The sequence below is a fragment of the Lissotriton helveticus genome, chromosome 2_1, assembly GCF_964261635.1.
Source record: "Lissotriton helveticus chromosome 2_1, aLisHel1.1, whole genome shotgun sequence".
NCBI lineage: Eukaryota > Metazoa > Chordata > Amphibia > Caudata > Salamandridae > Lissotriton > Lissotriton helveticus.
The window spans coordinates 1,048,106,175-1,048,119,830 of NC_136059.1; the positions used below are offsets into that span (position 1 = coordinate 1,048,106,175).

General features: G+C 43.5%; 1 protein-coding gene across 4 annotated transcripts in view; it reads right to left on the minus strand.

Annotated features, from left to right (window-relative positions):
- LOC144818434 (transducin-like enhancer protein 4) overlaps positions 1–13,656 on the minus strand; it is a 283,390-nt gene that overhangs the window by 206,540 nt on the left and 63,194 nt on the right. For all 4 annotated transcript variants that reach the window (XM_078675849.1, XM_078675852.1, XM_078675851.1 and 1 more), the window contains exon 5: positions 2,881–2,943. In XM_078675849.1, the coding sequence (XP_078531975.1) occupies positions 2,881–2,943 (63 nt within the window). The remainder of the gene's footprint in view (positions 1–2,880; positions 2,944–13,656) is intronic.

Here is a 13,656-nt window from a genome sequence, read left to right on the forward strand (position 1 = left end):
GCTTCCCAGAGAGGGTTTTTTTCTTGGTCTCCTGAGAGCAAAGTCTCTCACCATAGTAGGTTAGAACAGCATCTGGAGTGGAGGGCTGGCAGAAACCAGTCAGGAAGTACACCAGAGTCTAGCAGGTTTTCAGGGGGCACTCCTAAGGTGCCCTCTGGATGCATGTGCTCGTAAATCTGACTTAGGCATCTGTGTGGGTTTACCAATACGAGATGCTTGATAGCAAACATCTCTATTTTCAGTGAAGCCATCATTGTATTGTAATTGCATTTATATAGCGCTTACTACCCCTAATGAGACGTCAAAGCGCTTTCCTGGCGAGTAGCACGCTACTCCGGAACCCATAAAAGATTAGTGTTGAATTAGTATAGGAAATGTGAAAGTAATTTGAGTGGTGGATAGGTTAGTCAGTTATTTCAATTCAAAAGGATAGCGAAGGGATAGAAGAGGGAAAAAGGTTTGCATTTATATAGTGCTTGCTACCATGTAGCTGGGGAACTCGTTTTCTACAGTGTCCAGCACATGTCTTAAGATGGCTTCCCTGGTTACTTGTACTGGCAGTAATAGGACTGACCAGGACAGGGGCATATATGCCAAGGCAAATATGACCTCACATGTAATATTCAGCACTGGTCATAGGGCTGTCAGGCCTCTTGTAAGGGTGACTTACAAATATTACATGCAGTGTTAAGGACATAGCACACAGGTATTTGTGACATGTTGCGTTTTCACTTTTTGTCTGCACCAAGACACGCAGCCTGCCATGGCAGCATTACATGTGCTTGGTGAGGGGTTCCTTAGAGTGGCAGAGTTCATGCTACTGGCCTTAGGCACTCTCTTTAGTACCTTAGGCCCTAGGTAACAATTACTAGGGACCTACAGAGGATGCTAAAGGTTTTGCCAATTGGGGATCACAATTGACCATTTTAAAGAAAGAACACTGGTACTGGGGACTTGGTTAGAAGGAACCCAGTACACTTGAGTCAAAGTTGCATCGAATACTAGGCAGAAAATTGGGGGTTCCTGCAACAAAACCCCAGTTTCCCACAGTGGGGATCTAGTCCTAGGGCTTGGGAAAACGTTTTTACCAATGGACATAAACAAGGAAATACAAATGTGTTTGCACAATCATCTAGCCTTCACATAGTGTGGAACTGTAAGCTATGTACAACTCTGCATGGAGAAATATGCATCCTAAAAAATAAAAGTGACAACAGGTGTATTAGTTCACATCACACGGTTTTCCTGGCATACACAATCATCTGTTTTGTGCATTAGGAAAAATGTTTATGTTAAGTCAGAGTCATTGAACTCCGACCATTACGGTTGCATTTTCTTTGAGAAGTGCAAGGTCTAGAATGAGACATGGAATGTCATTACTCTAGCTGGAGACCATAGTCTGGAGGCCTTGTTGTTCGCTAACAGACAAATCATGAATTAATTAGTACTGAATGGGATGATCCACAGAAAAATATCAGCACCAACATGGCTTAACATTTCTCTTACTGTAAAGAAAAAGTATCTACCCAAAAACATTTGAGGTGTTCGTAGATTGACTCCATTGGAAAAAAACAAGGAGCCAAGCCCAACGTTTCACCACTGCCATACTTAGGTCCTGAACAGAAGCAAATTCCCAACTTAGACGAGCCTATCATGAGCCACATTAATTCTGTGCTTTATTTACTGTGTTAAACAAATATAGCAACAATGCTGCCTTGACTTCACTAGAGCAGGGTTCTCCAATGAGTAGTTGGTGAGCTACTGGTAAGTATCTCTCCTATGTGCAGCCCAGCCTACCAAAGTAGAAGCTTTTGCTTGGTAGAATTAATAAATGTATTCCAAAATTGAAAAGTGTTTATTCGAAATAACAATGTGGCATTTTCAGAACTCCTGAGCTCATGTTTGTAGAAGAATGCTTGAATTTACAAAATACATTTAAAGCTGGAATTTTAATGACATGAAGTGAATGAAAACTCATCTGGTCATGGGCAGACCTATTACTAATTTTATTAACTTGGCGTCAGAAGCATTGCAACTATAGATTTTATGTATTACCCTTGTAACAACGTGCCACACTGGCAAAGTATGTTTTACATTACTGCTGGCAACTGTGCCTGAAGTAATGACATGAACACTGCTAGGAAGCCTGAATTTGGTGAGCACTGATGTAATCCTGGCTGATATTGTCACTATTAAAACTCTCATATTAGTAGTTCAGGATGATTTTCACTGAACATAAGTAGATCTCATTACAGAAAAGGTTGGAGACCCTGCACTAGAGGCCCAAAGATGGCCCTCGCAATGCACTTGGTTTCCGACAGAAAAGCGTTTTGTTTTTTTGGCCGGGGGGGAGGGGAGGAGGGGGTGGGGGGGAGGGAGATGTACACTTGTACATCTTTCCCAAGTAATTATATTATAAAATTAAGATATAATATGATAACAGTCCAAAGCAACCAAACCAAAAAAACTGAGAAAGGTAGATTACGTTTTGCAGCATCTCCATGAGAGATCCCATAAAGATACACAAACCAAATTTAAAATACCTGCAGTTAGCAACAGTGGGCCAATTCAGCCTTCAGGCAATTTCCCGATCTACGCTATTAAATGTCATTTTGATGAACAGTCGTAATTCCACGGAACACAGTAACTCTAAAATTGATCTTACCTTGTACATTAGTAAATGTTCCATTACAGAGGTGCATTTACATCTGATGCTACTGAATTTTAAGGTGGCTTTGGATACTAGATTGTGTGATGTCTATAGAAAATTCAACGGGTTGACCATGGTATTGGCGCAATCAGACAGGAGCGTCAAGAAAAGATTTCCCAGTGCAATTTGAACAGCAGCTCTTATTCTAATGCTCACAAAAAGGCCCTTACCTCCTGGGACAAGAAAGGAATCACTTGCGCGCAGATAGCGTTCAGCCTCTTCACTATTTCTGCCTACATGGAAAAAAAGACAAGAGGTTAAGCAAACTGCGGATTTCCCAGACTAAACATTTTCTTGAAAGTTATTTGACATATTAAAACATTTTGAACACTTCACAACCACGATGACAATGTCTTGAAATACAATTGGTGAAGGAGCGGGTAGGGCAGAAAGGAAAGGATTGGCATATGAGATCACTGGAATCTGTGGAATGCAGAGGATCAGATTAACCTGGGCACAGGAGAAATGATCAAGCATGAACTTGGCTCCCTGTATTGCCCTGCATAGTCGGATATTTTGTGCAATGATTTAGACTCCAATCACCAGCTGGGTCAGTGTGTAGCATTAAATGAACAAGTTTGGTCATCACCCAAATGACTAAGAAACACTAAGCCACCAGTAAGCAGCCGTGGTTAAACCGTAGCCAATGTAATGTTTGTGGCTCTAAAAGAGGTAGTAAGCCTGACCAAGAGGATTGCTCCTAAAGAACTTATCTGGCATCCAAGTCCCAGCTGTTTTAAGTATGATGTAAACCAGCCGAGGCAGCAAGAATTGTATACCTCTGCACTGAATTAGCTTTTGTCTGAAGCAACTTCATACAGTTACAGTGTGGGATTGGCAATGAAGGCAGTCAACCACTGCCAGACTGGCCTAAGGCAGGGAGGCCTTCACTGTGCCAGACTGGCCTAAGGCAGGGAGGCCTTCACTGGACCATTTTTTTAGGTCGAGCCTGGGTAGCGCATGCGCTGCTCTGAGGGGGCATACTGTAGTCAGGTGTAGACTTGAGGCTCCGCCCACTCTGCCGTAATTTTTAATTGGATTGTGTCATTGTAAACAGGCTTAGTAGTCCCACCTTAGAACCGCCTTGTCTTATTTTGTAACCACCGATGAGTACACCCAGTTACATGTGTTGTTACTCAGTAGGCTTTAATTAAAGCCTCTGAGCACTATTTGCTTAAATGCTTTACTCCCGCCTGCTGTTGAGCGCAGGACACGCTCTCCCTCATTGCTTTAATGTATTTTTTCCGTAGCATGGTACGCTCATACAATGGCGGCTGTGTCTTTGGTTTATTGGCACAGAACACTGCTGCATAAGTTTTTTTGGGGGGGGGGGGATTTATTCACTTTTGTTTTTAAACTGCCCCATGCCGTATTTTCACTTTAATGTACGTGGGTATGGGGTAAAAAAAAAAAGCATTCGTTTATTAACTTCACAAACAAATGTTTCTTTTTGTAAAAGCACCCTGTACCGCGCTTTTATTTTAATGGTGTCCGCGCTCCTTTCTTTAGACAGGGCTCTTCTAAGGAAAAGGGAGTTGCCAACATTAAAGGTAAAGCGCTGCATGGGCGCTTTTACAAACAAGCATTTGCATGCAATAGGTGTCGCATTTATGAGGATTTCATAAATGCAAGACCTATTGCATTGCAAATGCTTGCTTTTTAGGTGGATAATCTGGACTCCACTTACCTGGGCCACCTCTTTCAGTGGTGCACAACCCCTAAGGTGGCTGCAGCCTTATGGTGTATGTGCAGGAGTGGACCAAACATTGTCATGGGGAGTCACTGTCCGGGCTCAGATTGACAATGGCCAACCTTAAGGAGCGGGCACAGCATGATGTCTGCCTCTTTCCATCCTGGCCTTCGGGGAGATGCCAGGGAAACTCTTGCAAGATGGGGGTTGGTAGAGCGAGCACATGCCTCAGTTTGTAGAGTGGGGTACAACGGTCGTGTCCTGTACAGGAGAGATGGGGGCCATTCTTGAAATTCTAGTTTTAGCCCACTCGGATACAAAATAAAAACACAATATTAAACAAGCATTTGCAATGCAATAGGTCTCGGCTTTACACGAGTATGAGCTATTGGCATTGCAAATGACAATGCCTTTTATTTGGGTTTTGGCTTTTAAAACATAAATAGAAGGCATTATCAATTACAATTCTAATAGCTTAAACTTGTGCAAGTGCGGGGCTTATTGCATTCCAAATGCTGGTTTGTAAAAGCACCCTATGCAGTGCTTTGTGCGTCAAAGTTTTTAGATGTCCAGTCTTGGCAGCCTGTGAAACAAATATATTTTGATTGCCACCTTGGATGTGGCTATGACTCACTCTGCTCAACAGAGGGTTGTTTTTAATTATTGGACTTCTTGGGAATCATAGGGTGATGTCTTGTTTGGTTTGGGGATTAATTTCATGATATCTAGATAGGTTTTGTAAATACCTTATTATACCGACGAATTAAGAATAAAGTGTTTAGCTATAATTTACCTGTGAGTAATTACTTATTCATGTCCCTATTTAAAGACTCCGAAGAGCTTAGATAAAATATCTCCTGAATTTAAAGAAAGAAATGAGGTGTGAACATTTTTGTTTGGGTTAGTTGAGTGGCCTCTTCTACTAGCGTTGTGCCATACACTATTAATTTGTTGAGGAGAAAATGTCAATGGTGCCACTGCACCTGCTGAACCTATGGTAGCTACGCGTACAGTGAGCCAGGACCCTGGTGGAAATTGCAGACACAAGTGATTTCAATTTAGTCTATTTGCAGCATCAGGATTTCTTAACATTTACTACACATGACCAGCAGGAGAAGGGGATTTCTACTCGCTAAATAATAACAGAAACTAACAGACACCAATTAAAAAAAAGAAGAAACAACAATTAAAGGCATTAGACATAATTTTAGAGAACCAGCTGGAATCGAGAGGAATTTTCTCCGGACATTGCCAAGAAACAAAACACAGTAATTGGACTCAAACTTACGGTGTAAGGCACTTCAATACTTCAGTTTTGACTTACAAAATCATGGAACCCTAGGGAATTTGGCTGCCATTGCATTATTTGGGCATACGGTGACTGTTTAACGGCACAGCAGGCCCAGTTTGTCACCTCTGTCAATTATTCATTAGGGTCTGCCTGTGAGGCTGGAAGGGGGCAGAAAGAGAGCTAGTAATCTGAACAGTTTTTGCACGTGGAGGTCATATACATGTGCACACTGCCTCTTTAATTGCTCAGCCGCATTGCCGTGAATATATTTTTTTGGCCGCAGCTCAGCATTTCAAAGGGGGGATTCCTGAAATGGTTTCTTTTCTATAAAGCAGCACGGGCGGAAGGACGGGACGGGTGAAGCTGCGAATCGGAAGGGTGTTTTGCAGCACGTTGATGGAAGAAAGCAGTAAAGACTATGGGCCATATGTATCAACACATTTCCCCCTTGACACATTATGGGCAAAACCCTTTGATACATCTGGCCCTATATCTGGAGAGCTGCGCAGAGGTTGCAGGAAAGAATGTCGTGCCTACAGTAGGAGAAACGTATTAAAGAAAGTAGTGCTTACAGACTAAATAACACGAACCGTGTAACAACCGAAGTGAAAGGGCCAGTAGCTTTGGGAGGTTACAAATGGAAACAGGGCCATACTAAGGAGGGACTAACAAGCTGATTACTGAATCAGAACCTAGCATTTACGAAGGACAACGACACAAGCCAATGAAAAACATGGGTAGAGAGTGGGTGGAGCTTCAAGTCCATACACTAATGCTGCATGCCTCGCAGAGCATGCACGCTGACTCTAGGCTCGACCTAAAAACAACACGAAGAAGCTAACAGCAGAGAAGAAATAGTAATTGGCCATCTCAGGACTCCAGCACTTAGTTGTGATTCTATGTCAATCCTATGCCAGAACACGGAGCCCCTATTACACTCTTCCTAAAAGCCAAAAGTAAAATACAAATCAATGCTTAGAACAAAGCAAAAATCAATAGAGCACTTAACCTGGGCTAAAGGACAAAGGAAAGAAGGAGGTGCTGTGCAAGAATGTTATGGGCTATGGGACCGTTTCCTATTAGGAGTGCAAGCTATTTTTGTTTACTTAAAGCTCACGGGAGGTGTATTTTTGATGGTATTAAATGTTATAACGTGTCCGCTTTGCTGCCTGGTCCAGTAACGATAAGGGAAGCAAACTACAAGCCTCAAATCCTCATTTACGTTGTTAAGAAAATCAACATTCACTTCTAACCCAAGGCTTTTATATGGCTTGTAAAGTGTTCAAGCCTCCAAGAGTAAACACGTATCTTTTAAAAGTCTACACCTCGTCACAGGACTGACATTTTAAAGCCACAATGTTGTATGAAGAGGGATAGTCGACAAGTAGCAGTTTGCACTCATTAAATGCACATGGTGAACTTTTCTCCAAAGGTGTTAACTTTGCTTTAACATAGTTATTTACAATCTTCAATTGGGAAAAAAAATCTCTATGTAAACCTTAGTTAGCATAAAAAATGCGAAAAATAACGTATATATACTTTTAAGTTTAATACAAATTATAAATAAACTGAGAAATAACGAAAGGCAGACCGCCCTTGGTGGGCACGCACTAATTTGATGCCGATAACATGTTATAATGCAAAACAAAACGTGTTTAAGGTCACCAGTGCATTGATGACGCCTCACCTTAGGGTTTAACTTTTACCTAAACTTAACTACAGTTTTAGTTTCGCACAGCCCACAAAGAAGACCAAAACGGCATAAAAAATATAACTCCGTGGTTGAGTGCTCCCACTGACACTAGAACATGACTTGATGGCCAAAAAGCAGACTTCGGCAAAGGTCAGCTCAATCAATCAATCAATCACTCACGTGTTTGTTAAGCGCTTCCACTCACCCGTGAGGGTCTCAAGGCGCTGGGGGAGGGGCGTTTCCCAGGTTCCAGTAAATCAAGGAGGGGGTCTGTCAAAGAGCCAGGTTTTGAGGTTTCTTATGAAGATGGGGAGAGATGTTGTCTGTCTGAGGTGGAGAGGGAGGGCGTTCTAGGCTCTGGCCGCGAGGAAGGAAAAGGAGCGGCCGCCTGATCTGGTCTTTCTGGTGCGGGGGACCATGGCGTAGGAGAGCAGGGCTGATCGTAGGGTCCTTTGGGGTGCCTGGAATTGGAGTCGGCTGTTCAGATATGCTGGTCCAGTGTTGTGGAGGACCTTGTGAGTGTGGGTGAGCATCTTGAAGGTGACTCTAGCTTTGATGGGGAGCCAGTGGAATGTGCGCAGGTGCTGGGAGATGTGGCAGTGTCTTGGCAGGTTGAGGACCAGTCTTGCGGCGGCGTTCTGGATGTTCTGTAGCTTGCGAATGAGGTTTTTGTTTATTCCGGTGTAGAGTGCGTTGCTGTAGTAGAGTCTACTGGTGACGAGGGCGTGAGTGACTGTCTTTGTGTTCGAGGGGGATCCATTTGAAGGTCTTGCATAGGAGGCGGAGGGTGTGGAAGCAGGAGGACGAGATGGTGTTGATCTGGCATTCCACTTTGAATTCAGAGTCCAGGATGAATCCCAGGTTGCGTGCTTGGTCCGTGGGGGGTGGGCAGACTTCCGAGGGCAGGGGTCACCAGCTGTCGTTCCAGGCATCGAGGTGTGGGCCCATGAAGAGTACTTCTGTTTTGTTGGAGGCAGTAATTTTTCATCCATTTGGCGACGGCTTACATGCCTTCTTGAAAATTGTGACTGGCGGTGTTGGGTTCGTTGGATAGGGAGAGCATGAGTTGGGTGTCGTCTGCGTATGACACAATGTTGACTATGGGGGCGAGCGGAGCCATGTAGACATTGAAGAGTGCAGAGCTGAGGGATGACCCCTGGGGACTTCACAGGTGGTTGGTGTAGGATCCAAGAGGAAAGGGGGGGAGGGAGTCTGACCCGCTGCGTTCTACAGGAGAGAAAGGAGCAGATCCAGTCGAGGGCCTGGTCTTCAATCCCTGCGTCGAGGAGTGCATTAGGGTGCAGCGAGAGACTGTGTTGAACACCGCTGACAGGTCGAGGAGGGTAAGGGCGCTGCTGTTTCTCCTTTGTCCAGTCGGGTGCGGATGTCGTCTGTTGCGGCGAGGAGAGCGGTTTCCGTGCTGATGTTTTTCTGAAGCCGGATTGGGCAGAGTAGAGGATGTTGTGCTCTTCGCTGAATGTGGCGAGTTGGCTTTTGATTGCTTTTACAATGGGTCTGTAGTTTTAAAGGTCGATGGGGTCCACCGAGGGTTTCTTGAGGAGGGGGTTGATCTCGGCTTGTTTCCAGGCGTCGGGGAACGATGTGGTTGCCAGGGAGCGGTTGATGGTGTGGCGGAGCATGGCTGCGATGGTGTTGAAAATGTGGTGGGGGTAGGGGTCCATGGGGGCCCTGGAGTGGATAGAGTTGATCATCTTCAGTGTGTCTTCGGTGGTGAGGGCTGTCTAGTTGTCGATCGTTGGCTTCATGGCGTCGGGGTGGTTGGTGAGGGTTCAGTGTGTTGGTTGTCTTCATCAAAGTTGTCGTAAATGCTCTTGATTTTGTGGTGGAAAAAGGTGCTCAGTTTGTCGCAGAGGTCTTGTGAGGTTGGGATGTCGGTGGACTCAGTTCAAACTATAATCTTTCTTAAGCCTATACATTAAGTACAATTAAACGGTCTATAGTAAAGGATGCTATTTGCAATGTTCTGAATCATCAAAAACTGATATTCAGCACAATATAGAAAAGCAAGTCAAGAAAGTGTCTGTCTAATTAGGCTGTGGATGCACATTAATAGCCTAAGAGGTGGACTTTAGTAACTTGGTTACAAAAAAAAAAAATGGAAAAACACATAGGTCGTAGCTCAGCCATCATTCATATCTACAACGATTTTTGCAAACTGAAATAGCCAGTAGGTAATATATTTTATTAAATGTAATCGTTATCATGGCATGGTAAAGGCATACATGCTGAGATTGGTCAAGCCAGGTGCACAGAAGTGAGGCATAACTCTGTACTCTTGCTGAAGTGTCAGCTTGAATCAACAGTCACTCCAGCACACAGCCTTCAATAGCAAACATAAAGACTTTGGGTGCACCCCAGAGAAGGTACTACAATGTGTAACATTGGAAAAAACAATGAGTAAAGGAGGCCTCGGGAGGAAGCAACGGCCGTGTCTTACAGAGGTCAACCTACTGTGCATGTGTAAGCGTGTGTGTGCGCATGTGAGCGTATGTGTACGCAAGCGTGTGAGTGACAAGTAGAAAGTGAGATTGTGTGAGACTGAGACCCAGATTTTCTATTTGACACAAAGCAAAGCTGCACCAAAGAAGCTGTGCAGATTTGCATCAAAGACCAAAAATGCACCACACCTAGGGTGCATTGTTTATCTTACTGTGCACTTTTGGCAGACATGCACCAACCCACATACACTTGTCCAATAGTGTGTGTGTTGTTGTTTGAAGCATAGGTTCTGTACTGAAGAAGTCCCTTCCACGACAAAAAATGCGCTTTAAGGCTTTTCCCACTGTGCGGTTTACAATTCAGCACACTTGAAAAGTTGAAATACGAGGAGAAATGAAATTTCTCCTGTTTATGCCTACCTTGATGAGTCATAAGATTTTGCCACAAATTCCGCTCTACCAATGTTGGCAGATAGGGATTTGTGTCAAAAACCCAAGTGTGGTTGCATTAGAAAGCCCACGCACCACCCATGGAATGACCTCTTCACGCAAAATAACGCAAAACAGTGTATAGCTCAAATTAGTGCTACATTGGGATGCTATCCAAAGCAAATTAGATTTGCATTGGATAATAAATCCCACCCTAACACAGAAGTGACACAAACATGATGCAATGAGTTAGTAAACCTGGGCCTGAGAGTCAGTGAGGGTGGGTTAGATTGAGAGTGAATGCAACAGAGAGTGAGAATGAGTAGGGATAGCAGTGTAATGTTCGTGTCATAGCTTCCTAAAAAAAGCAAGGTCAAGGGTCACATGATGTAATTTCCTGTGATGTCATGAAGGTCAAAGGGTATGTGATGTCACTTCCAACGACCCCATGCATGTTCCTGAATCGGCAATCATGCCAGCATACCTTAACAATCAAATCTGCTTTCACAAACCTTCCTGACACCTCAGCTCATCCGGGCTCCTACATGCACAAGTCCCACACACACAGAATACTAGATCTAGCTAACGAGTCTTCTCATGCATCGCTTCTAAAGCCTGGACTGCCCTGCTGCTACACAAAGAGCCTCCTCCTCAGTTCTTGAATTCCGCAGGAAGCACAAGACCTGGCTTTTGAAGTACGCACACTAAGCTCTAGGTGTCCTTCAGCGGACAACTGCTCAGCGCCAGGATACCCTCCCGGGGGATAGTATGTTCTACAAATCTGCATACGAGATACCCAAGCCAATCAAACTGATCACAGAGTCTCAAGCTCCATGCTGAGAGATACAACTTCACAAGTGTTGCCAAGTCAAGTCTGGAATAATTTCAAACCTAATAATTCCATGACATGGCCAAAGCGAAAGCCTCCACTCCCTATTGATGCTGGTGGCATTTACTTTGGAAAGATCATGCCTTAAATTCGATGCAATTTTAAAGTAAAGGATAAAGAAACAGTAATTGTTTTATTATAGGATCTACTGTGGTAGGTTAGGCCGCACAAACTTAAAATGTTAGCAAGCAGCCTAGTTACAGGATCCTGTGACAGTCACTTATTGTTTGAGGGAATCCTTTGTTCTGGGCAGCGTTTACACCTACCCACTAGAAGATTATGAACAATCACCAATGTACTACACCTCAGATCTGTTCTGCTCGTTTTGAGTGCATTCTTATATTTTTTTCAGTGCTCACAATATAACGTTCATGTCAGTGGGAACATCTCTGGGTACTAACTTACATGCAAGGCTGCATTCATGAGGGCCGTACGCAACTCGCAGCTCATACTCGCAAGCAAAGTGCTATTCAGAAAATTCACCCACACCTTGAAAATCACACCACAGGAAATATGGAAATTTCAAACTGACTAAAAATATTTCAGAGCTATGTATTAAAACATATAGATCTCTTTTCAGTTAATGAAGACGTATACACCCCATTGTTTCAAATAGAAGCATTTGAAGGCTTAATTTTGGCAATTGTAATTTTCTTTTGTCGTGAGCTGCCATGCCCTTTTCAAAAACATTGGCGGAAATCAAAAATATTATTTTATCTCAAAAGTACACATTGCCTTGGAAGTCACTGGGAATTTGTGGAACTATTTTGGTAGTAGAAGAGCTCCTTAGGAAAGAGCAGGAGACCCTCACTCACCGTGAAGTCAGCCAATGTTGAAATGGGTTGACTCACTGCCTAATTCTGTATGATGTATAGGGCTCAAGAAAAACGTGAATGACAACAGACCACTGGATAAAGATGGCTGGCTGAATGCTAGTATAAAGAAATATATTATACATATACATTTAGTAAATTATAAGGTCTTGGCGAATGTCAGGCCTAAAAAAAAATCAGCCAATTAGTTGATAGCATGACAAAGTGGTACAACCTAGTCACAATGATTTCAACTGCACCTCCATTCCAACAGTTTCAACTTGGCATGCACAATACCACATTCCTCAGAAAGCGAAAACTATTTGGATTATGAGATCTTCCTGAGCCTATTCCAGGAATAGCAAGCAATTTTCGAGGAATACATCTGTGTTTAAGGAATTCAATTTAAATCCAGTTTACATATAAACTCTAAAGATTATACAAATTTCTAGATATGCAGAGGTCGCTCTTGATTCTCATGCTTTCAAATTAGATGCCTTACTTCCTGAATATGTTGCTGTAAAAACAATTTATTTTTTATAACAGATATGTTTATGGATCAATGTCCACAGCTGTTTGTTCCAGCTATCATTTTATAGCATATTTCGCGTTCGTCACCTGAGTATCCCCAATATTTTTTTTTTTTTTTTAACATGTACAGCGTGACCGTAATCACATGAGCCAACTAAACAATTGCAGAGGAAGCATTTCTAAAGAGGGAGAAATCCAGTTTGAGCCTCACTGCCTGGAACCGAAACCCAACACATCGGTTTGAATTCATTGGTCAGTGTTTTGATCAAACTCAACTGTAGAGCTTTTGGAATTCTACTACAACAGACTGAAGATTCACAACCTGATAAGATGTGTGAGCCATCCAACATGCCTCTGTGATCTTTGACAAGGGACTGCAGCCTGACCTAAGGACATAACCCAGAGGACCCAGAAGCCTTCCTGGTGAACATGCTCTGCTGCTCAAGTTGCTAGGTGCTTTAATATTGTAGGGGAACTACAACTGGCCCACCAAGGTACCCTCAAGCCTACATTTAGCATGGTGTGATTAGCGGCAAATTACTAACCAAAGGAGTTGGTAACGGAAGAGAGTCCTCGAGACACCGTTGCTCATCTCCAGGTCTTGTAAATGTAAATGTATTGCGACTTATATAGCGCACGTATCACCCGAAGGCATCAAGGTGCTTGCCTTGGGAACCCGTCCTGGCTTTTCCCTGTGAGATAACCCCTAATGGGTATCCCCAGGGTGAAAGCCAGGCATCCCGCAGCGGGTGGGCCGCCGTAGTGGAAATTAAGCAACTATTGCCCAGAGTTGCAGCGTGGGACCCCATGATTAGAATAGGCACCGAGGCGAGAATTATCGAGTCCGGACATTTTTGGGCTCAGGACCCTGCCGCGTCAGGAATTGAACCCTGGTCCCGGGCCAGACCTCTGCATCAGAGTCTGCCGCTCTAATCAGTGAGCCACACTCCTCCACAAGTCTTGTATTACTCTCCCGGGATGTATTAAATGGAAGGAGTAATTGAAAATGTTTTTACTTCATGTAGCATTTGCTGTTTCACTTTGTGTGATCAGCCTCAGAGTTTTCTTATTTGGTTTTCAGCCATTTTCGTTTAGTGGCAAACAGAGTTCTGACTTCTAGTTATGCCACGCTAGAGATATTATTGTGAATCA